Below are 24,496 nucleotides of genomic sequence, written 5' to 3'. Positions count from 1 at the left end.
GGTCAGGTCGGGAACAGCTGCACAGAAAAGTTTTTCCAATTAACTCCCGGCACGTGTGCAGTCATTGTAGGGAAAAGAACCACAAGGACTCGCAGCCTCCTGCAGTGAGATCACCATGATTGATGATGTCACCCTCAGGTTACAGACGCTTCCCCCATCCTGTATGAAACACTGTCAGGAAACGTAATACACCAGAACGTTCCAGCGTAGGAAATACAGAACCAAATATAGAAGTCAAAGAAAACGCGTGGTGAGTAAACTGAAGCAGTCAGGATGAGCCCTCTGCTCGCGCATGTGCTCATGGCTCCCCGAGCCCCAGCCTGGCCTCTGGGCGCCCCCCACCCCGAGGAGGCGGCGATGCCAGGTCCCGGGCTGGCCAGGGGCGAGTTTGGGCAGTCGGCTGGTTGTGACAGCAAAGTCACAGCAGCCAGAGGCTGAGGGGGTCCCCTGGGCGCACCTGAAGAGTGTCGAAGGGAGGACGCTCAAATTAGGAATGTGTCCCCTGCAAGGCTTCCGGGACAACAGGTAACCTGAGGGGACTTCTGTGGGCATGTCACCAGGGGCCCCGAGCCACACCCAGGCACTCAGGTGGGAAACGGGGTGCGGAGGGCAAGGTCAAGATGACCACGAGGGATGAGTGAAGAACGGGCGACATCCCACGAGACAATGAGGCCCGATGCCCAGCGGGCCGCGTCCACAAAGATGGAGGGGCCACGACCCGAGGCCCTAAGGCTAGAGAGTCGGGACTGCACAGCCCAAGAGGTGCCTGTGGCAGCTGGCAGAGCAGGAATCCACGCTCCTCTCCTGGGTGGGGCGCGGGGATGGGCGCCGAGTGCTCAGGAGAGGGGCCCGGGCAGGGCGCTCGTTCCCACAAAACCATCAGGAGTGACCCTGCCACACGCTCAGGCTCATGCTCACCTGCACACGCACACACGCAAACACACACGCAGCCGGCGGTGCTGAGGGCAGCTGGAAACTCTCTGCGTCCATGCTGGGTGATCCTTTCCCCTCTCCTGTTTGCTTGAAATGTTTCATAACAAAACTTGGGGGACACACCCCGTTTCTGTCTCCCGGCCACAGAGATCAGGATGGCACGGGGGCCTCCCCGCAGCTGCGGGGACAGGGAGCAGTGGGGGGGCGGGCAGGACAGAGCGCAGCACATCTGCCCTGCCGGGGCTCCTGCGGCACGTCAGGGAAGACCTGACGTGGGAATCGGGGCAGCAGCAGCGGCCGGAGAAGCCACCCTCATGAGCCTAAGGATGAAGACGCTTTCTGGAGACCTCCCTGCAGGACAGGTGACTCCTGCCATCTCATGTCACGACTGGAGAAGCATGGGGACACACTGTCAGGGCTGCATCCCCGGCCAGGCCCCAGGAAAGGGAGCGGGCAGAGCCCAGCGGGGCCGTGGGCATGTGGGGCAGCATATCCGACCTCACGCTGAGGTCATAGCCCACGGGGGGCCCGGGAGACTGGTCCCGTCCTGCCAGGAGGACCCCGAGAAGGATGGGCACCCGAGGCTGGAGTTCTCACACGGGTGGCGACAGCCCCCGGCCGAGGACCAGAGCCCGGCCGTGTGCGACTGGACGTCCAGGGAAAGAAGCCCGCGACTCCACCAGCGGTGGGATGACCACCACGCTCCTGGAGCAGAGCGCATCACAGGGCACAGACGGAGCCGCCGTCATCCTGAGTGTTCACCACACATGGGAAGCCACCGGCCTCCCCACGGGGAAGAAACAAAGCAGCAGGTGAGAAGCAGGCGAGAGGGCACAGGACAAGGGGAAATGTGGGCCCTGCATGGGTCCCCCACTGCTGCCCTGCTTGTCAGGACCATCGATGGTGCTGGGACAGAAAGTGCCCAGCTTTCTGAGGGAGGCGGACTGGGGAGGACGGCCTGAAGAAGCAGCCACTCCTCCGTCTCCTCTTCCTGGAACACACCGGACCTGCTCTCCCATCTCCCACTCTGAGCCTAAGCGCAACTCACCACGGGACCCAGGGGCGGGCACGAGAACACAAACTAGGTTCAAAGAAACTGGTCAGCTCCCAGCTGTGTAGAAGGCTCCCACCCAGGTGTCTACATCGGTCTGATGCTCCATGTGCACGAGGATGCCCCAAGCACAGCTGAGGGACACCTCATGTGTGCTGCTGGGCCTGGGCAGGCGCAACCCACTCTGGTGGCTAAGCCGAGACCTCGACGCAGCTCCCTCCCTGCACCTTCAGTGGCCTGGAGGGATCTCACTTGGGGACCACCCTGCTCAAGCTCACCACGCCAGAGGGAGGAGCTCGGGACACAAGAAGACCTAACAACCCCTGCCCGCGTTCCTGAGGAGAGGAGAGTCTGCTCAGACACCAGGAGCTCCCGTCGCCCAAGGTAACCTGTGAGTCTAAACGCTTTCATAAGCACGGGAGAACACGCCCCTCCTACTTGGACACAAGAAGGGTGAGGTCCCCTCCGGCGTCCGGGTCTCGACTGGCCTGGGGACCGAGTGTGAGGGGGAAGGGGAAGCAGCGGGAGCGGCGCTAGCCAGGCAGCCCGGGTCCAAGTACGGGAAAGACCCGACCAGCAAAGGCCGCAGGGGCTGGCCAGGGGAACCCCCGTGCCCTCAGCGCCCCCAAGTTAGGGTTCCAGATCGCGTGGGGACACCCAATCAAGTTTCAGTTTCCCATACACCGTGAAGAATCCTTTAGAAGGCAGGACGTCCTTGAACAAAGAAGTCACCCCCTGTCTCCACAACCGAACGAACCAGACAGCCTGCAGCTCCCCTGCTAATCTGGCCCCCGCCCCAGTCCTTCCGGCAGCTGCAAGCTGGGGCCTGAGCGGGGGAGGCGTCGGGTCTATTCCACCACACACGCTGAGCTGTGAGGCACCCTCCCACAACCTAGGTGACGGTGAGAACCACCATGGATGGGACCCGCTGCCTGAGGCCTTCCCACCAGGGCCGATCCCAACGGCAGTCCGGACCCCACCACCTGCGATCAGGGCCACAGCTGCAGAGCCCCGAGCAGGCGCAGACGCGGGATGCACGGGGTGGGGGTGGGGGGTGGGGGGAGTCCGTTACCTTCCTTCATGTTTGCGAACCGCTCCTTCAGCTGGTGATCCACCTCAGGACCAAAGGCAAAGTTATTCACAAATATAACACTGCAAAATAATATTCCAGTTGAGTGAAAGGAGGTTCTACTTGCACACACACACAGAGCCGCCGCGCCTACGCCGCCTACCGCCTCTGCCCGCACCACCTCCGCCCAGCCTGGGGACGGGTGCCAGGGCCCAGAGGCTGTGACTGCCACCCTGGGTGCCGTGAACACAGACACCGCGACAAGCAGCCCCCTGGCTTCCTTGGGAAGGCGTGCACGGACACAGGCCCAGGGCAACGGGCTGCCCCGCCTGCCCCTCCGGTGCCCCGGGGTTGGAAAGCGGGCAGCTCGAGCGCCACCTGGGCAGAGAGGTGCGAGAACACCCGGGCAGGAAAGCAGCACAGACCCATCAAGCTGCACTACCACCCGGGGGCCCAGCGCCAAGTTCTTCCGAGGCAGGGCCTGGCCCATCCTCTCCCGTTTCTCAAACGTTCTCTGGCACCCGACGGCCCGAAGAAGCGCTGCCTGAAGACGCCCACCGGGTGGTGGGAGGCTGCTGCCTGCACAGGCCCCCAACCTGTCCCCTCCTCTGCCCGCTGGCTCCTGCCCCCACGGAGGACCCCCACCAGGGATCCCTTCCCCATCTGCACATGATAGGCAACAGCATGCTGTCTGCCATTCCACGCCACTTGACTGGAATCTCGGGACTAGGACAGTAACGGAAGATCTGACCGGGGTGAGGATGGCCACGGGCAGTAGGAGAAGCACTGAAGGTGTAAGCCAAGCTCTCTCGCTGCCGACTGCTTGGAAAGAAACCCAGATGCGGTGCGGTTCAGGTTGGGGCCGACGGGCAGAGCCCTGATGAGAGCGGCGAGCTGGGGAGGCTCCGACAGGGAGTGGGGCCGGCCTGGAGGGGTCCCTGCTCTGGGACGGAGCCTGGGGAGGCTGCACGCCAGGGCCTCAAGGTGGCCAAGGTGGGTAGAGGGGGTAAGCCAGGACAGACCCTGGGCTGCCCGAACTAGAGTCACCCGAGAGGAAACAAGGAAGCTCCCTGAGGCCCGCAGAAGCCAGGATGAAGACCCCTGAGCGCAGAGGAGCTCATCAGGGCGGGGACGCCTCCAACAGGAAGCAAAGCGCCTAGGGCGCTCGCCGTCTGGGGGACACCGTCTGGGGGCCCTGGCAGAGCCCGGCCTTGGGGCCTCGCGGTGCTCTGGGCGAGCTCTTCCTTGCCAGGCCACAGCTGCTGGATGCCCCCCATGGGAGAGGCCCCCACAGCAGCTGCTCCAGAGTCCCCCGACCCCATGTGATCTGATGGGGACACCCACGGGGTCAGCACGGTCCCCTCAAGAAAAGGGGGACGGCGTGCCCAAATCAGGTGAGACATTCTCACAGGAGAGCGAGACGAGGACAGGCCTTTGTGAACGAGGGACGCCTGCTCCCTACCTGCCCGCACGGAACCCAGTGGTGGGGCCTCGGGGCGCCATGCAGCGAGCACATGCAGAAAGAAGGGGGGGAGGCCAGACCACGAGGTCGAAGGGAAATGGTTTGACCCGAGCCCCGCCAGAGAGCTGAGAGAGTGACACGCCCGCCCCGCAGTCACCAAGGCCCGGCCACCCCCACTGAGCCACACGAGCACCTCGCGCTCCACAGGTGCTGCCACTGCTGCCGCCAGGTGCGCAAGCGCGGGGTCCAGCCCGCTCCCCGGCCCCAGGCCTGGGCAGGACAAGGGAAGGAGCCATGGAGGTAGAGCTGCCGGCAAGCTCAGGACACGCGGCGGTGTCGGCCTGGAGACTGCTTGCCACGGTGCTACCGTCCATCCCGGGGAGGCCCGAGAGCAGGAACCTGCACTGAGCCCGGGCCCTCCCCGCACTCTCCGGGCCCTCCCTGCTCTCTCCAGCCCCTGCCTGCTGGGATGACCCCCGGGGAGGGGGAGCGACCCGGGGTGGGGGGGGGATGGGGAGCTGTGCCACCCCGTGCCATCCTGCCTTGCCCAGCAGGCCCCCGCGGCCCTCGCAGCCTCACTCTGGCCCGGCCGTACCTCGTGTTGGCGATCCGCTCTCTCCACTCCTCCGAGAGGAAATCTCCTCTCTCCAGCTGAAAGGAGAAAAGAGGGATAGCCCATCACTCAGGGGTCTCGCTCGCCTCTGCACCCCACCCCTGCCTGCCCCCCAAAGAAGAGATGGAATGAACAGAGGCCCTGAGTGGGGAGGCCGCGGCGGGGCGGTGGCATTGGGGCCAGGCTCCCACAAGGGGACGGCGGGGAGAGGCCGAGACCATGGCCATGCCCATGCAGGGCCAGCAGGGGGCGCCCCGAGGCGGCCGTGCTGGACAGAGCACACGCCGCAAGGGCTCAGCTCTCCTGCACCACCTCGCCTGTCTCCTGGGCAGCAGGGCTGTCCTTACGCCCTCAGCACTGCTCTGACCACTATCTTTGTTAGCCAACTAATCTCATTGTGCCTCAAGGCCAAAGTCTGCCTGAGACAACTCAGACCTTATTAACCTAACTGCCCAGAACTGTACCATTTAACAAACCAAGAAATCTGGCTTTATAATTCTTCAAAAAAAGGCTATCATCCCACTCCTGGGTGTCCACCCCAGAGAAATGAAAACAGACCTCCACAGGAAAACCTGCACACCCGTCCGCAGCAGCAAAGGTGGGAACCCACGTGTCCATCATGAACGTGAACAGATAAACACCCTGTGGTCCCTCCACACATGGGAGCATCACCCAGCTATAAAAAGGGGTGAAGACCCGACACTCGCTGCAACGTGGACGGACCCTGAGAACACGATGCTCAGTGAGAGAAGCCAGACACAGAAGGACACACGGTGTGTGATTCCATTGATGGGAAACGTCCAGGACAGGCGGCCCCACAGACAGAGCGTCTCTGGGGGAGGGTGGAGGTGGCTGCTGGCGGCCCCCATCTGCACCCCACAAGCCACCAGGTGACCGGAGGCCCTCCAGGCAGCGATGGGGCAGCGCCGCCCAGCAGGGCTGGCCCCTGAGTCTGTCTGGGGATGGGCAGGAGGGAAGACCCCAAGCGTAGGAGCCTGTGAGTGCCACGGCGCCCAGGCAGAGCAGCTGCCACATCCGGCGCCCTCCAGCACACAGGAGTCACCCAGGGGCATGAGGGGCCGAGCCCCGCAGGGCAGAAGGGAGATGGCCGTCCTAAAACACCCGGGTGCTGTGGGAGGTCTACGTCCCAGACATCCGCGTCTGCTCGCTGGGTCCTCTCCCCTCGTGAGGCTGCCACGGTTCCCTGCGCACAGCCCGGCAGGCTCGGGGCACTGACCCAAGTCCAAAGTCCTTACGATGCCACACAGGAAAACGCTCAAGCTGCAGGCCTGAGGCCGTGTCCTGGGAAGGGCGCTCGGTGTCTGGAACCCGACCTTGGGGGCTCTCTGTCCGCACACTCTCTGGGAAAACACGGGGTCCACGCGGGCACCTGCTCTCCTCCCGGAGTCTGGGGTCTCGGCTGACCGGCCCCCAGTGAGAACCCTGGGCTGGGTCTCTGTGGCCAAGAGAGCAGACCACAGCCCCCGGGCACTGGGTCTTGTGAGCCTCCCTGGGGCGCGCACCTCGCTCGTGCTGTCACGTCTCGTTTGGGGGAGTGAAGCGCCTCCTATAGAGTCTGGAAGCTTGCGCCTGGTCCCCTAGACCCACCCTACGCCTCTTCCCTCTGCTGGTTTTGCTCCATCCTGTCTCTGAATAAACCACAATGTGAGGACGACGTCTGCTGCGTCCTGGGGTCCCGCAGGCTCGTCCTGATGTGGCTTCTCTCTCCATGGGGGCTCACCCATCCAAGCCACAGCACCACTGCTCTGTTGTGGCCTCATGTTCAAGGCAAGAAAACGGCCACTGTCCCGGCCCCGCCGCCATTCGCCTCTTGACACAGACTGGCCGAGTCGGCTCTGTGTTGCTGGGGCCAGTGTGCCCGAGTTAACCGTGCCAGGAAGATGTCACCCCCACCAAGGACCCATGACTGGCCCCAAGATAACCAAGACCTCCAGTGTGGAGAAACGCACACGGGCATAAGAGAGAAGAACGGACCCCAGCCCGCAAAGGCACAGGGGCTGCCACTGCCTGCCTGGGGACCTGGCCGGGGGCACCTCCCCACATGGCACTTCTGTGAGGCCGCCACCGCCCCAGGCAAGGGAAACCTGTGCGCCAGGCCCACTGCCAGGGGCCGACAGCACGGGGTCACCCGGCTGTCGCCAGGCAGAGGGGGCGCCCAGAGGTGTGACAGACACAGGCAGAAGCCGGGCGTAGGGAGGGCCCAGGGCCTCCGACGGGAGGAGAGCTGTGGGCTCCAGGGCCGGGCAGGGACTGAAGAGGCGGCTCAGACGCCAGGAAACACACTGGGCTCGGAGGCTCCTGCTGGCTTTGTTCCCCTCAGTTACTAAGTGACAGGGGCAGGAACCTGCCCGCCAACCAGGGCACCTGCTCCCAGCCACAGAGAGCCGCAGTGAGGGCACCTTTCCAGACCCAGCCGGCAAGCTCCTGCCAAATCCAGGCGTTGGGCAGGGGCTGTCGCCACACCCTCCTGGAGCAGGGCCACGTGGACGCCAGAGGCACAGCTGGCTGCCGCTCCGGACACGGCCGCCAAGGCCACGACCAAGAGTCCTCTGAGCCGAGTTCTGCTCACAGCCACCTCGCGAGGCCACAGAGCAAGGGCAACTGACAAGCGCCCTGGACCTCACGAGGCCAAAGAGCGAGAAGGTTTACACACACGGAGCCCCGCCAATGAGCCAGCTGACGTGCCACTGACCGCCAAACACCCACCAGGCCAGGCGCTGCCGCCCAAAGGTGACGAGGGGAGGAAGGGAGGAGAGGTGACCCGCCGGGGCGGGCAGCCCACCAGCCTCACCCCCGCCTCTCCCTCCAGTCGCGGGGATTGTACTAACAGCTAGAACCACACTCCGTATAAAGCAGCGAGGGCTGCTCGCGGATCCATCGGGGCACCCCTGGGGCCTGTGTCGATGCAGACTTCTACGCTAGGGGATTGAACTGCTTGGCCCTCTCACCAGAAGCAGGAGGCACTTGTTAAATTTAAAAACCTATGTTTTAGGAGGTCATAAGGTCTTAGGAAAATGGTAAACCATCCAGGAACTCTTAGCAGCATGCCAGTGGATCTAGGGACTGGGCAGGAAGAAGTTTCCTGGAAACAGAAACCAACTGGACTGACTGCCGTCAGCCTGAGCAACGAACACCAGAGGACTTCAGATGCAGGAGGGACACAGGAGGCCAGAGGATACACCCCTCGCTTTTCACTGAGGGGAGAGAATCGTGCAAGAAATCCCACCAGGAAGAAGGGGAGGGGAGCTGGGCCCAGCCTGTAGATGTGCAAGTCCTGCTCCAAGAACAGCAGAGCAGAGGCAGAGAGGGCACAGCCGAGCTCACACCACGAGGCCACACCACCCTGATACCAAAGCCAGGCATCACGAGAAAGGAAAACTACAGACCAGCATCCCTCTTGGCTGCAAATACCCTCAACAAAATAGGAGCTATACCCCAGGGCCAGGCGGGACTTGCCCCGGGCATGGAAGTACATCAGCCTTTGTACTCTGTCCCCTCAACAGGCCAAAGAGGAAAATCACACAATGCAAAAGCAGCTTTAACAAAACCCAGTACCCATTCACAATAAAGATTTCCGGAACTAAAATAAGAACAGAGGTGAACCGCGTCAACTTTAGAAAGAACATCCACAGAAAAATCCCAAAGCTAACATCACACCCATGGTGAGAAGCTCGAGGCTTTCCTGCTGAGGTCAGGGGCAAGAAAAGGATGTGCCCTCTCATCCCTGCTCCTCAACACCACAGTAAAAGCCCCGGCTAATGCAATAAGACAAGAAAAGGAAAGGGTACCGACTGGGAAAGAAGACATAAAAGTGCCTTTGTTCAAAGGTGATGGTATCGTCTATGTAGAAAATCCAAGAGAGTCAACGAAAACGACGACAACCCTGGAACTAACACAGTAACTACAGGAAGGTTGCAGGATGAGGGCATGGATGTATGTCAGCACAGCGCAGACAGAAGTCAAGTCCAAACCCCCCAGAGTGGCCAGCACATCACTGAAGGAGGAGAACGAGGCTGGAGGCCCGATGCCACGCGGTTCAGGACTGACTCTCACGAAGACGCAGCTGTCAAGACACTGCAGTGCCACTGAGAGAGCACACGGGGAGAGCGTGGGACGGAGCGGAGCGGCCGCTGGCCTCGGACGAATCAACAAAGACGGCTCAACAGAGAGAGGCAGCCCTGCAGCAGACAGGGCGGGGCAGCTGGATGTCTGCACACGGAGAAATGAATGTAGACGCAGACCTCACGCCCTCCGCAAGAAGTAACCAGAAAGAAACCACAAACCTACAGGCAAAACGCACAGCCACAGAACTCCTATACGATACCGTGAGGGTAAATCTAGGTGAGCTGAGGCTTGGCTTTTTTAAACACGACACCGAGGGCACGACCCATGAAAGGAGAAATGGCTAGGCTGTTCTAAGAGCCTGGAGCCCCCTTTCCTGCGCCCCCATCCGCCTCCCACCTACAATTACGTGACCCACTCTGGGTCCCTGAGGCGACAGGGATGCCGACTCTGGCCCCACAACCCTGCCCGCAGGACGGCGCAGGGAGAGCAGCGAGCACGGCAAGGAACTCCGGGAGGGGGCGTCAGGACCACGTCGCAGCCAGCTGGGGTCTAAGTGACCTGGGGGGCGTGAGATGGGAAGTGGTGGGTGTGGTGAAGATCCGGTTGCGGACCCCGCCCCCTGCGATGCCCCAGCAGCGGCCCAGGGGATGGTGGCTGCATGGCGGCCGTGCGTCCACAGGCAACCGAAACCTGGCAGAAAGACTGATGAAGCCTTGAGCACAGAAACGCACTCGAGCCGAGGATGCGGACGCGGACACCCTGGGTAGGAGGAGCAGAGAGAGAGGCCAGAGCGTCCAGGATCCAGGAGCGAGACCCGAGGAACCTCGGCGTCGAAAGGCCGGGCTGAGCGATGCTGAGTGAGGGGCAGAGGGGCAGGCGGCACCGGGACAGCCGGGGGACTCATCCGCTGGGCCCCACGCTGCTGCGGGGGGCAAGCAGGAGAAAGATGCCCTCAGCCGGCCCGCGGACGGGGCAGAGGCCGCCTCGCCCGCCCCCTGCCGCCCCCACGTGCCAACCCGGGAGGGGCGCTGCCTCTGAAAGAGCCAGTGCTCTGAGGCCTTGACAGTGCCTGGGGGGCTGAGGAAGAGAAACACCACGTGGGCCACCTCTGTTCTCTGAGCGCCTGCAAGGGCCCCCAGGAGGGAGGATGAGAGTGTCCGGCAGAGGGTGGAAAGCGGTGGGGAGGGGGCTCCGGGTGGGGTAGCTGCCCCCGCCCCCGGGGGCGGAGGCTCAGGGCAGGCACTGCACCAGCAGCCACGGGGCATGGAGCGGTGGCACTCACTGTGTATTCTGCATGCTTTTTTCCATACCATTTCATCCACTTCCTGAACTCTCGGTCCATGGTCTGCAAGGGAGCCAAACCAGACAGCCCATCAGGAACCAGGCAGCCGGGATGGCACCCACGGCTCCCCAATCCCCCTTCCTCCCCTCGCCCGCCCGCTCCAGGGTTCCTGGCAAAGGCTCCCAACCACAGGGAACCCGAGTCAGCGGGCGTGCGAACCACAACTCTAAACACGTTCCTGTGGGGATGACACCGCTCAGACGTGTGCTCTCCCCAGACCCTGACGCCCCCCAGGCAGACGCCGGCACAAGGGTGATGCCAGCTGACCCCACGGTGCTGGGGGAACTCCCCTCCCCTTGACCCCCGGTACAGGCCACGCCCTTGCCCCACAGGCCACCACAAACCAACGTTAGAAAGAAAAGCAACAGATGCAACCATGCCCGGAGCCCAGAAGCGCTCACCTCCGCGTACTTGGCCGGGATGTCAGCTTTCTCGACACCATAGTGATGTTTGCAGTTGGTAGCCGCAGCGACCTGCAGCACAACCTGGCCCACTCCTTCAGAGAGAGAGAGAGAGAGAGAGAGAGAGAGAGAGAGACAGCAGCAGGTGTCAGATGTGCACTGTGACAGAGGCCACACCCCAGCCACTGGGGCGATGGCCACAAGGTCACCAGGCAGAGGCCACGGGCTCTCAGCGAAGGTGCCCGAGCGCTCTCCGAGGTCACAGAATGTGTTCAAATGCCCCAGGCCGTGGGCTGAGCCGCCACCAGGGGACAGCCATCTGGGTTTCACTTCATCATCCAAGGACAACACTCCACAGCCCCTCAACCAGAATCCATCCTTGGTCCACGGCCCCACATGGCATTAACTGTCCAGACACAGACCCAGATATGTGGAACTCAGGAACCCCTCGGGAAGGCTCCCGCCCGCCCTGGACACACCACTGTTCCACTACATGGCCAGTTCGCATCCTCAGCCGAGTCTGAAGCGGGCTCAGAGAGGGGGCGGGAGAGCCCCGCACCGCACACACACACCAGCAGGACGCAGGCAGAGTCTGCAGGCATTTAGCCTTCACGACAAAAGGAAGCTTTTTAAATGGTCTCTCCTTGAACTTAGATCAGTTGCACTTTAAATAAAGTGTCAGGAGCCCCTTGACTTCCCATTTTGAATAGAATGTACTCCAATGATGAAAACAAACCTCTATTCAGAAACACGGGGTAAACAGGGGAGAGGACGAGCGGTCCCTCCCAGGGGACAGGGGGAAGGCGTGGAGAGCTCGGCCTGAGGAGGCTGGCGCTTCTCAGAAATCATAAGCCTTTTGACACTAGGGGAGTTTTACAGGCTTTTAGAGAAATGACCTTTGAAGTACATGCATTCTTATCAAAATATGAATCATACACTTAAAAAGGACTTAAACCGATGATGACACCACGTAAGAAGCCATCTTCGTCCCCATCTGCAGGGCCCCTGCCCGGCTGAGACGGGACTTTCGGGTCTGTGAGCAGGTCACATGGGATGGCAGAAATGCCCCAGCAGGCTGTGCTGGGGGTTCCTGATGGAGCCGCCCAACAACATGCCGGACAGCCCCCCATCAGCCCGTGACCTCATGGGTCCCACCAGGAACCAGTCAGCCCAATGCTTACTCAGGCAGCACGGTGTGCCACGTGTGTGCCTGCCAGGCCCTACCCCCAGGAGTCTCGACTCTGTGCAGAAGGACACCCCGTGAGCAAGCAGAGGGGCCGCTTGGGCTGGTGAGTGCGGGAAGAGGGGAGGGACCGCCAGCAAAGTGGGGGCTGGTCTGCCTCGGTGCTCCCTGGGGCCACCTGTGGGCCAAGAGCCAGGAGCAGCCCCAGGCCCGGGAGGGAGCAGGAGGGAGTGCGGCCACGAGGCCTGGGGGCACAGGGAGCAGGGCTCTCCTCTCAGCAGGAGCAGGCCGGGGGTGGGGGGGGGTGGGGGGGGTGAGAAGCAGAGCCGCAGCTCAGCGCTGGCGGCTGGGCGGAGCCCATGGACCTTCTCAGGCTGGCTTAGCAGGAGTGAAGGGGCAGCTTTCTGGGCACCGGAAAGGCGGGCTTGGTTTGCGGCCTGCCGGGTGGGGAGAGGGGTGTGCTGACTCAGGACTGCAGGGTCAGGGCCCCCCCCACTGCCTAGCACTTGCCCCGGACCCCTCCCGGCGGGCACATGGGCGTGGCCCACACTCACCGCTACCCAGGTCCACAAACAGGTCGTCTTCGGTCATCTTGATCTCGTCGATCATCTGGGCGACCAGGTCGAAGGAAGTCTCCCCGTACACCTCCGGGGAGAAGGGCTCATAGTTGTTGAGTTTCTCGGGGTCGGTCACCGAGTGGTTGTAGACCTGCTGCAGGATGTGGCGCAGGAGCCCCGTGGACGGCCGCGTGTTCAGCTTCATGGGCTGCGTGGTGCCCTTCCACTGCGGCACAGGGAGCGCCAGTTGGTCCACCTGGGCCCCGCCCCGCCGGCCGTGCCGCTGCCCCCAATGGTGACGCATGTGTGCGGGAGCATGTGTGTGAGCCTGTGTGTGGATGTGTGTAGTATGAACCTGCATGCATGCATGTACCCGTGCAGGGATACGTGTGCACACGTGTGCACCCCTGGACCCAAGCAGTGTGAGCTCCCCAGCATAGCTCCCCTCTCCTAGCTGGTCTGTCCCAGCGCCCAGAGTGCCCGAGGGGTGGGTGAAGGATGGAGAAGCCCCAGGGAGGCTCCCTGTCACCCGCCCGCCTGCCATGGCCCCCGGGGGGCGCACCAGGGCCCGGGACCCCTTTGGAAGTAATGAGGCCGCTCAGTCCCGACCGTCTGCGTCACAGCGGCTGCAGTTCCCCACCTCCTACCCACTACAGGGTCCAACGCCCTGGGGTGCTGCAGGCTCTGCACTCCCAGGGCCTCAGGGGCCGGGTTGAAGCACCCAGGAGACTCGACAGGCAACAGGGTCCTGAAGCACAGCGTGGACCTGGAGGAGGAGGCGGGCCCGAGGGGCGGGTGAAGGCCACATACCAGCTGGTGGATGCTGTCGATGGCCCGGTTGTACTTGTCACAGAGCCTCTGCATGCTTTCGAAGCTGAAAGAGGCAGGTGATAGCTGCTGGCCACTGCCGAGCTCGGAACAAGCCACCGGGCCTCGTGGGAGGGGGCAGAGGTCCCAGGGGCATCATGGGGCCTCGAGACCAGCGCGGCATCATGGGGCCTCGAGACCAGGGCGGAGGGGTCAGCTCACGGGTCAAAGCCTCGGGCAGCGGTGCCCTGCAGGCCTTGGGTAGGGAAAGGGCTACCACAGCAGAGAGAGGCGGGCGGGACCAAGGCCGCCTCACCCCCAACCCGTGGATGCAATGAAGTCCCACCGCCCCACGGCTGGGCCGCCCCTTCCCTGTCCTAGCCGGGGGTGGGGGGGCCTCCATGTTTACCCCTTGGCCTAACTTGAGTGGGTGGGGGGACAGCCGGGGTGCTGAGGGCCACGCTCAGGCAGAAAGGGCTCCCACTCTGCTGGTCGGGTGGAAGGGGACGACGGCCGACACCCCGGCTCTGCAGAGAGTAGGGTCAGCACCTCCCCCCTCACGCCAACAGCACTTCTGTTTACTACACCTGTTTAAGTTTCTGACACTTTCACAGATATAAGCAGCCTGTGTTAGATACTTAACGAGGGAGTTGTCGGGAGTTTTTAACAAGACTAGGTTCTCCCAAACACCAAGGGAATGAATTTTCAATGGAACCCCCTAACCCAGGGGTACCCCCAGAGCGGTATGTGGGGCCATTTGTGGTTGTCACCACTGGCATTGAGAGATGGGGCGGGGGCTGCCTGGGATGGCCCCGCGGAGGATGACCTGCCCGACGCCTGCAGTGAGGGGCTGTGCCTGGTGCCTGCGCTGCACAGGGGAGGGGCTGTCACTCGAGGGCTCGTCCAACGCCCCCTACAGGCAGGGCAGCAAGATGGCTGCTCCCCAGTGAGATGCCAGGACCCCGGGGAACCCAAGGACGCATACGGGGGTGCAGGGAGCACCCCCCGCAGCCCCTCCCCACCTGCATCTTCGAGACCCCCCGGCCCACGACCCCGGCCCTGGAAGGGCTCTGGGAATTGAAGTGCGCCTTCCTTCCTTCCTAACAGAAGGAAAAGAATTCAACTGGGACCTGTAACCATACGGCAAGTTCGGTTTCCTAGAATGGCAGCTGCAGCTGAAAAGCCAGAGATCTCGAGCAGGAAAGAGCAGGCGCGGCTGAAGCCTGTGAAACTCACACACAGACACACAGCGAGGGATACGCGGTTCCAACACGCTGGGAGCAGGCTGACACGCCGCAACAAGGCAGGAAACCCACATTCCAGGGGAGCTAACCACGTGCACAGGCGCGAGGGGTCCAGCCCAGCACTGGGCCGCGGGGTCTCAGGGAGCACGGCCCAGCAGCCACCCGAGTGCAGTGTCTGTGAGTGACACGCCCGTCCCTGGCCCCAGGCACCCACTCTTCGAAATGGAAGGGTGGACGCGATGGCCAGTCCATCTCCAGCTCCTGTCTTCCTACGCGGGCCTCAGGGAGAAAACAATGCACTAGTTCACAACCTCACTTCCTTGTGTTCTGACTTCTACACCTCCTTCAAAGCCTCTGGCTACACCCTGGAAGAGACCTTTTCTGGGAGGATGAGCAACACGGAAGCTCAGGGGAACCTGGGCACCCTGATCCCTGCCGGGATCCACCAGACAGAGGAGCTCGGCTCTCTGCGCCGGCCCTGCTGTCACAGACCCTGAGGTCACACGGGTCCCTGGGGTGGGCACCGTCAGATGGCCCCCTGCCCTCTCCCAGCCCCACGTCCTTCCAGTCTTTCCTCAACTGGCTGAACACGGAGGGAAGAACACCAAACCCCCACCTGCAAGCACCTTGCACCAAAAGCGCCTTTAAGCACCCCAGCTGCTCTAGGCCAGGCCCACGGCACTCAACCATCACGAGACGTGAGTTGCACGGACCTCGAGACCATCATTCAAGGTCAGCGGCCACAGGCGCCCTCACCCCAGGGGCAGGAGGCGTCCTCATCAGGGGTCAGGACCCATGGATGCGCTGGCCGCCCAAGGCCGTGCGGCCACCTGTGCCGATGCTGCGGGGGTCTGGCTGCTCTGGACCAGGGGCCAGCACGGGTGGCCTCTTGTCACAACAGCAAGTGCTGATGACTGAACGGGGAGGAGGGGGAGGCAAGGGGGTGGGACCAGGGGCTGACTGAGGCTGGGAAGGCCGGCCAGGACCACAAGTCCTCCAAACACAGAAGTGAGCCCACGTGAGCAGGCCTGGCAGCAGGGCCTGTGCGGGGCTCGAGGGCGCCTCGGGGCCGCGTTCTCTGCCATAAGCAGCTACTTAAGCCCGAGCCTGCGTGCCACCTCGAGCCTGCCAGGGACAGAGACAGGCAGGAGCGTTTCTCAAAGAAAAACAAAAAAAATTCCAGGCAGGCATTCCAGACACGGCCTCGCCCTTCCCCACCCAGAGGACTCTCCTTGGAGACCCAGGATGTGGCTGTAGGAAACTGCTAGACGTGGCCAAAGCCAAGTGAGACCTTGACCAGAGCTGGGCAGGGACCAAGGCTCCCCAGGCCAGGCCGCCGGCGCTGGCAGCTGCCTGCCGTGAAGAGTGACTCCTAACTTGGGGTAGTTTCACACACACACCAATCCCAGTTGCTGCAACGTGCAGTGTCCAATTATGTCCTCACTCTGACAGCCTCTGCCAATATTGGATAAACATTTCCTACCAAAATAACTCAATGCTGGCTCTGAAAGGAAACTCTAAAAGGAACTTTCCCATCAGCCTGCAGCATCGAGGAAGATCTAATTATAGGCTGTGTCCACACACGCTGAGCCCGTCCCAAGTGGAGACGCAGTCCAGGCAGAACCTGGCTTACCTTTTGGTGTCGTAGTCGATTAAAACATAATTCTCCATAGCGAGCTTGAGATCTGGGATTTCTTCACAGACCCACCTGAAACACAAAGAAAACTAGTATTAGTGCTCTATTTTTTACTCTCAACACTGTTCTTAAACACTGTTTACTCTACAAATACAAAAACAAAACATCCTCGTTACCCAACTCAAAATGTGAAAGAGTGAAGGGAGGTGTTACTTCAAAACAAAGGCTGTGGGGCTTCTCTGGTGGCGCAGTGGTTGAGAGTCCGCCTGCCGATGCAGGGGACACGGGTTCGTGACCCTGTCTGGGAAGATCCCACATGCCGCGGAGCGGCTGGGCCCGTGAGCCATGGCCGCTGGGCCTGCCCGTCCGGAGCCTGTGCTCTGCAACGGGAGAGGCCACAGCAGTGAGAGGCCCGCGTACCGCAAAAACAAAAAAAAAAACAAAAAAACACAAAGGCTGTGAACTTTACAATGCCATCATTACAATGATGCTGTCCTTATGAATTACACAAGTATTACGTTGCTTCAAGTTCCAACAATGTTGTCCATTGGGAGCTAAATGGACTTAATGTGTTACAGGGTCTAGGAAATCAAATCAGCTCAAATCAGGGAGTCTGAAAAGCAACGTATCGACCAGAAATGAAAGGGAACTATTATTTGAAGAATTAACTAATTCCAAGACAAGCAACGGGCCTTCTTCAACAAACACACTGAGGGAATTCCCTGGTGGGCCAGGACAGTGGTTAGCACTCAGAGCTTTCACTTCCAAGGGCCTGGGTTCAATGCCTGGTTGGGGAACTAAGATCCCAAAAAACAAAAAAACAGTGCAAGGGAAAAAAAGAGATGGAGGGGGAACCTGCGGACTGAAAGACAAAAATATATCCACCAATCCCAAGGTGTAACCCTGATTGGATCCTGATACAATCTTGAGAAAAGTTGTGAAAGAAGAGTCATCACTACAGAACTTACAGAAAATAAAAGGAAATTAAGGGATATTATGAAAAATGGCATGTCAATAAACACAACAACTTGGGAGAAATGAACAAATTCCCTGAAAGACACAAATTACCAAAACTGACAGAAGAAGAAACAGAACATCTGAATAGCCCTATACGTATTAGAGAACGTGACTTCCTAATCAAATACCTCCCACAAAGAAACTCCAAGCCCAGGTAGCTTCGCTGGTGAATTCTATGAATCACTGGAGAAGTAACACTAATCCTTTTCAGCTTTATGAGGCCAACGTTACCCTGACAGCAAAACCAGAGAAAGACAAAGCCTTGTAAAGATAAAGTCATCACGAGGAAGGAAATCTACAGACCCGTATCCCTCACAAACACAGACACAAAAATCCTTTAGAAATATTAGTAAACTGAAGTCAGCAATACATCTTATTCAAGTAGAGTTTCTCCCAGGAATGAAAAGTTGTTTAACATTCTAAAACTAGTCACTGTAGGGACTTCCCGGGCAGTCCAGTGGTTAAGACTCCGCGCTTACACTGCAGGGGGCATGGGTTCGATCCCGGGTTGAGAAACTAAGATCTCACGTGTCGTGTGGCACGGCCAAAACAAAAACAAAAACAAAGACAAAAACAAACTAGTCACTGTAATTTACCTCATTAAGAGAATAAAAGAGAAAAAAAGTCATACGATCGCCTCAACAGATGCAGAAAACGCACACGACGAAATTCAATTCCTATTCACATAAAAACTTCCAGGAAAACAGAAATGGAAAGAGCCACCCTCCGCCTGATGAAGGGCATGGGGTCGTGGTGGAGCTACTATCTCTCAGCAACAAGCCCGCTGGTGCCTGGGGCTCTGCCAGGAGGGGCACAAGGAGACCACAGGTCTGGAGAGGAAGGAGAGCTGGCTCTCTTGTGCCCGCCCGGGTCCCTGTGTCATCCAGCGAGACTGCCTCACCCAGCAGCAGGTACTTTTCTCCATCGTACAGACCCCAGGCCCCTCCAAACACACGCACCGGCCCTAGCCACTGGTGGCCGGTGCTCCCACCTCAGGGGTCTGGCTCCCCTCCCTGCGAGACCCGCCCAAGCTCACAGTCACCACAGCAGCTGAGCAGTGCTGGCTTCCGTGTGTCATCCCCCCCAGCCCCCGGCTCCCTCAGACCCAAGGGCCCCTGGAGTCACTGCCCCCATGGTCATCAGAGCCTCTCCACCTGGGCCTTCAGGGTGAGCGCCTTCACCGCTGGCGAGCTCTTGTCCAGCACACCTGCTTTCCCTTGGGAGGCCCCTAGCACAGAAGGCAAGGGCCCCCGCAGCCAGCACCAAGCTGGCGGTGCGATCCTGCGCTCCCCAAGGATGGGATGGGCAGGGACCTTCAGCCTTCTACCACAGGTCCTGGACAGCACCACAGGCAGGAAAAAGGAATGCACAGAATAAAGGCCAGGAAGGAAGACGCAAAACTGTCCCTACTCACATACACATGACTCAATACACAGACCATCCTAAGGAATTTACAGAGGACCTACCAGAACTCATGTGAATTCAGCAAGGTCACAGGACAAAGGTCAACTATATTTATAAATGCCAGCAAGAAAGAATTTTAAAAAGGAACAATTTTTCTTTTTTTAAAATAAATTTATTTATTTATTTTTGGCTGTGTTGGGTCTTTGTTGCTGCACGCAGGCTTTCTCCTAGTTGCAGCGAGCGGGGGCTACTCTTTGTTGCGGTGCACGGGCTTCTCATTGCGGTGGCTTCTCTTGTTGTGGAGCATGGGCTCTAGGCGCGTGGGCTTCAGTAGTTGTGGCAGGCAGGCTCCGCAGTTGTGGCTCGCGGGCTCTAGAGCGCAGCCTCGGTAGTTGCGGCGCACGGGCTTAGTTGCTCCGCGGCATGTGGGATCTTCCCGGACCAGGGCTCGAACCTGTGTCCCCTGCATTGGCAGGCGGATTCTTAACCACTGTGCCACCAGAGAAGCCCAAGGGAACAATTTTATATGTTACTAAAAATAACATTAAAACGTGGACTTCCCTGGTGGCCCAGTGGTTAAGAATCCGCCTGCCAATGCAGGGGACGCAGGTTCGAGCCCTGGTCCGGGAAGATCCCACATGCCGCGGAGCAACTAAGCCCGTGCGCCGCAACTACTGAAGATCCCACATGCTACGGAGCAACTAAGCCTGTGCACCACAACTACTGAAGCTCACGCGCCCTACAGCCTGCATTCCGCAACTACTGAGCCTGCGAGCCACAACTACTGAAGCCCGTGCACCTAGAGCCCGTGCTCCGCAACGAGAAGCCACCGCAAATGAGAGAACCCCGCGCCGCAGTGAAGAGTAAGCCCCTGCTCACCACAACTAGCGATAGCCTGCGTGCAGCAATGTAGACCCAACAAAGCCAAAAATAAATAAATAAATGTAAAAAACAAACAAAAACAAAAAAACAACATTGAAATGTAAATCCTTAGGGATTATCTTAATGAAAAATTTGCAAGACCTCTACATTGAAAACAACAAAACATCACTGAGAAAAATTAAAGACAACATAATAGTAAATATAGAAACAAACAAACAATGCTCATGGAATACAAGACTAAATATTGTTAAATCTCCTCCTCAAACTGAACTGCAAAATAATTCCTATAAAAAAGTCCAGTAGGCTTTCTTCTGAGTAACAGACAAGGTGATTCTCAAATTGACATAAAAAAGGCAGAGAATCCAGAACAGCCAAAATAGTCTTCAAAACTAACAGCACTGTTGCAAGATTCACACTGCCTTAATTTGAGACTTAACGTAAAGCTACAGTAACCAAGAGTGTGGTATTGGCAGAGAGGTGAACAAACAGATCAGTGGTACAGGACATGGAATCCACAGACAGACTAAATTTTAACAGCTGATTTTTGACAAAAGCACCAAGGTAATTTGATGGGGAAAGGAACATCTTTTCAACAAATGAGACTAGAAGGATCGAATAGTGAATGGAAAAAAAAAATCTTGACCCCCATAAACACAAACCCTCATCAGACATAAACAAAGATTAATTCACAATCGATCTTAAACCTGGATGTAAAAGCTAAAACCACAAAGCTTCCTGAAGAAAACAGGAGAATAACTGCATGACTCTGCAGGCAAAGATTTCCTGGATATGACCCAGATGACCCACCATCAAAGAATAAATCGGTAAGTTAAAAACTTCCACTCCTCAAGATGCCGTTCAAGCTGCAATCAGCCACACTATGCACAATACACTACCTCACTAGGCACTCAGTCAGAACATGTTAAGAATTTCTATAGCTCAGTAAGAAGACAAGCAACCCATTCTCAAAAACCAGCACAGCGCTTCCCTGGTGGCGCAGCGCTTAAGAATCCGCCTGCCAATGTATGGGACACAGGTTCAAGCCCTGGGCCAGGAAGATCCCACATGCCGCGGAGCAACTAAGCCCGTGAGCCACAACTACTGAAGCCCACACACCTAGAGCCCGTGCTCCACAACAAGAGAAGCCACTGCAACGAGAAGTCCGTGCACCGCAACGAAGAGTGGCCCTCACTCGCCGCAACTAGAGAAAGCCTGCGCGCAGCAACGAAGACCTAGCACAGCCAAAAATAAAAATTAAAAAACAAAAACAAAAAACAGCACAAACTCTTCTCCAGGGGAAAAACCAGAGCTCTCTGGAGCAGTGGCCGACTCTTGGGCTGGGACACAGCAAATTCAAGATGACTCTGGAGCATCTGGCAGCTCCAGAAAGTGAGGATGTGCTCAGAGTGGGCGAGGCCAAGTCAAAGGGACTGGGCACAAACCCAAAGAGCCCCCCAGGCCAGCACAGGAACAGTCTGAGGAGCAAAACAAGTAATGCAGCAGCGGGGTATGACCCACAGAATGAAGTCAATGCCTGCGGAGGAACAGCCCTTCCTCACAGAAGAGTTCCAATTAATAAATGGAGGGAGAATGACGGAAACAGAAAAGCACCTTTTGGGACTACCCTGGCGGTCCAGTGGTTAAGACTCTGCGCTTCCCCTGCAGTGGGCATGGGTTCAGACTACGATCCCGCATGCCACGCAGCACGGCCAAAAAAGAAAAAAAAAGTATCTTTCAAATGCCCCAGTAACTAGTCCTTGCAGGTGAGACCCACCTCTGGATGCTAAAATCAGAAGCAAAAGTCCAAGAAGAAACAGGATATCTGCACAGCCTCCCAGTATTGGGCTGGCCAAAAGGTTTGTTCAGAAACCCGAATGAACCTTTTGGCCAACCCAATATTTCCCCCACGATTTTTATTAATTAAAAAGGGGAAAACAGTAACTTTACACCGGAGAAATCTGGAAGATACCACCTCAACCACATGATCCAAGTTAATGTCATCGTGGCAAGACATGTAGATGCCATGTGCCTCTTGCTGTACTCAGAGCTCTTATCAGGGAACCCTGTTTTGTCAAATGCTTTTTCTGCACCCATTCCATACTATTTGGAAGCAGACCACACGTGACGTTTTCATCCATAAATATTTCAGTATTTAACTGTAAAAGTTATGGCTTCTTTTTTTTTAAAACATAAGTGGATGCCACTGTCACACCTAGGGAAAATAACACCAGGAATAGTAGAGAATTCCTCAAACTCATAATGGGCATCTGTGAAGAACCTACAGCTAACATCACCTCAGTGGTGGAAGACTAAACCTTTCCCACCAGGATCAGGGAAAAGGCAAGAATACCAGATTTCACCACTTCATTGCAAAACAGTCTTGAAGGTCCCAGGCAATTCAATAAGCTCCAGAAAAAGAAATGAAATCATGAAGCCTGTAAAGGAAGAAGTAACGCTGTCCCCACTTACAGGTGATACAATTATTTCCACAGCAAGTCCCAGGAAATCTATAAAACTACCACTAGGATTGATGAATTAAGCACAAGGTCATGGTTAATACACAAAAATCAACAGTATTTTTACCCGCTACCAGAAGGCAAATAGAACATAAAATTTAACACACAATCCCACTTATGGTAGTGCCAAAAGCATGAGTGAGCTAGGAATAAACCTAACAAAAGGTTGTCCAAGACCTCAACACTGCAATGCCAGAGCTGCCAAGAGAAGTGTTGAAAGGCTTAAGTAAGTGCAAAGGTATACCATGTTCATGGATTGGAAGACTCAACAGTGATGGTAAATCTCTCCAAGATGACCTACAGATTCAATTCCTAACTAAACCGTGCAAAAATCGACAAGCTGATTCTAACATTTACCTGGAAATGCAGAGATGGAATAAACAAAGCAACATTTCAAAAGAAGAACAAAGATGGAGGACTGACTCTGTCTGATTCCAAAGCTTACCATAAAGCTGTGGTAACCAAGGTTTTGTACTGCCCAAAGGAGAGAGCCATGAATCAGCGGCACAGAACAGAGTCTAGAAATAAACCACCTGGTACACTGTCAACTGAGCTTTCATAAGGGTGACAAGGAAATTCCACAGAGAAAGGACAGTTTCATCAACAAATGCTGCTGGAACTACTGGACGTCTGGCATGCAAAACAATAAACTTGAGCCCATACTTTGCACCACATGTAAAAATTTATTCAAAATGGATGAAAAGATGTAAATGTAAAACCCAAACTATAAAACTTGCAGAAAACACAGGAGAAAACCTTTGTGACCTTGAGTTAGGCAAACACGTCTTAGCATGCAAAAAACCCACAAACTATTAAAAAAAAAAAAAGGTGATAAACTGGACTTCTATCAAAATTTAAGATATCTGCTCTTTAAAAGACAATGTCATGAGCATGAAGAGACAAGCCACAGACCAGAAGAAAACATACCTGATAAGGATAAATCACAATGATAAAGAATGCTCAAAATTCAATAATTAAAAAACAACCAGTTTTTAAAACGAGGCAAAAGATGATGAACATCATCAATTATTAGGAAAACTCTCATTAAAACCGCAATGATACCACCCCACGACTCGAACAGGACCAGCAAGAACAACCCAGTGAACATCACCTGCCAACAACGGGAGCGACGGGAGCGGTCCTGCACCGCTGCCTGCAGCGCCAGGTGGGGCGGCCCCTTTGGAAAGCACCTTGGCAGCCTGTCTTCAAGCACAACCCAGCAATCCCACTCCCGGGTATTTACGCGGAAGGAAGGGAGATGTGTCCACACAAAAACCTCCGCGGGATGTTTACAACAGCTTCATTTACAATTGCCGAAAATCGAGATCCACCCAAACATGTCTGTCATCTGGTAAACGAATGAGAGAACTGTGGTCCATCCTGCAATGATGCACTCCTCACGAATAAAAAGGAAAAACTATTGTTACATTTTTAAAAAATGTAAAATTCTAGAAAATGCAAAGTAATCCACAGCGGCAGAAAGCAGGTTGGGCTGCCTGGGACAGAAGGGAGGGAGAGGTGGCCGAGAGAGGGCACAAGGAAACACAGGGGTGACTCTGTACACTGGTACATGGGGACACCCACGCATCCATGTCGGCCACTGTACACTTTCCACACGTGCAGTCTCCTGCACTTCAACCACACCTCGACTGTGTCATAATAAACCCTAACATGGAAAAGAAGAAAGTGAATGGAAGCACAGGTGAAACAAAAGCAGCTGAGAGTCGGCGAGTGCTGGGCTGGGTGGCTCATAACACCCACTGCCTACCTCTAGGCATGTCGTAAATCCTCCAGGATAAAAAGTAAAATAAGAGGAAAAACAAAATAGGTAACCACTGTCTTTGCCAGTGAACAGAACCCGCCTTCGGGGACACGAGGGAAGGAGGTGAAGTCGCCTGTGAGACGAGGACCAGGCCCGGCTGGACAGCTGCAAACCCAGTCCTGACGCCCCGCACTGCAGGGACACCCCCTCCCTGCAGAAAGGAAGCAGGTAGGGAGGCTGACCCGCCCCCGGAGCTCACTCGGCTCCGGCTCCGGGGAGCGGGTGAGAACCCAGGCCGGCCGACTCAGTGCCCCCTGCCTAATCACACAGCCCCACTTCCTAACCAGCAGTCTTCTTTAAAAATAAACCATTATTTTTATGATATATTACACCATTAACAACAAAAAAAGTAGATCCCAAATTCTCAGCACCACCCCTGGACAGGCCCACCCTGCAAGACTCACACCCATGATTTCACTCAGTCTTCCAGACAATCCTGCAGGAGGCCCTGCTCAGACCCGAGAGCAGAGA

At 57.2% G+C, this 24,496-nt stretch overlaps 1 protein-coding gene across 12 annotated transcripts in view; it reads right to left on the bottom strand.

Moving 5' to 3' along the window:
- DOT1L (DOT1 like histone lysine methyltransferase) overlaps positions 1-24,496 on the bottom strand; it is a 55,075-nt gene that overhangs the window by 16,989 nt on the left and 13,590 nt on the right. For 3 of the 12 annotated variants that reach the window (XM_049708516.1, XM_049708526.1, XM_049708518.1), the window contains 7 exons: positions 16,382-16,456; positions 13,508-13,571; positions 12,695-12,923; positions 10,958-11,052; positions 10,497-10,559; positions 5,111-5,166; positions 3,057-3,136 (listed from right to left, as the gene is read on the bottom strand). In XM_049708516.1, coding sequence (XP_049564473.1) covers positions 3,057-3,136; positions 5,111-5,166; positions 10,497-10,559; positions 10,958-11,052; positions 12,695-12,923; positions 13,508-13,571; positions 16,382-16,456 — 662 coding nt within the window. The other 9 variants (XM_049708519.1, XM_049708520.1, XM_049708515.1 and 6 more) reach the window with 9 other exon arrangements.

The sequence above is a fragment of the Orcinus orca genome, chromosome 3, assembly GCF_937001465.1.
Source record: "Orcinus orca chromosome 3, mOrcOrc1.1, whole genome shotgun sequence".
In the NCBI taxonomy this organism is placed as follows: domain Eukaryota; kingdom Metazoa; phylum Chordata; class Mammalia; order Artiodactyla; family Delphinidae; genus Orcinus; species Orcinus orca.
This window is presented reverse-complemented; position numbering and strand designations above follow the sequence as displayed.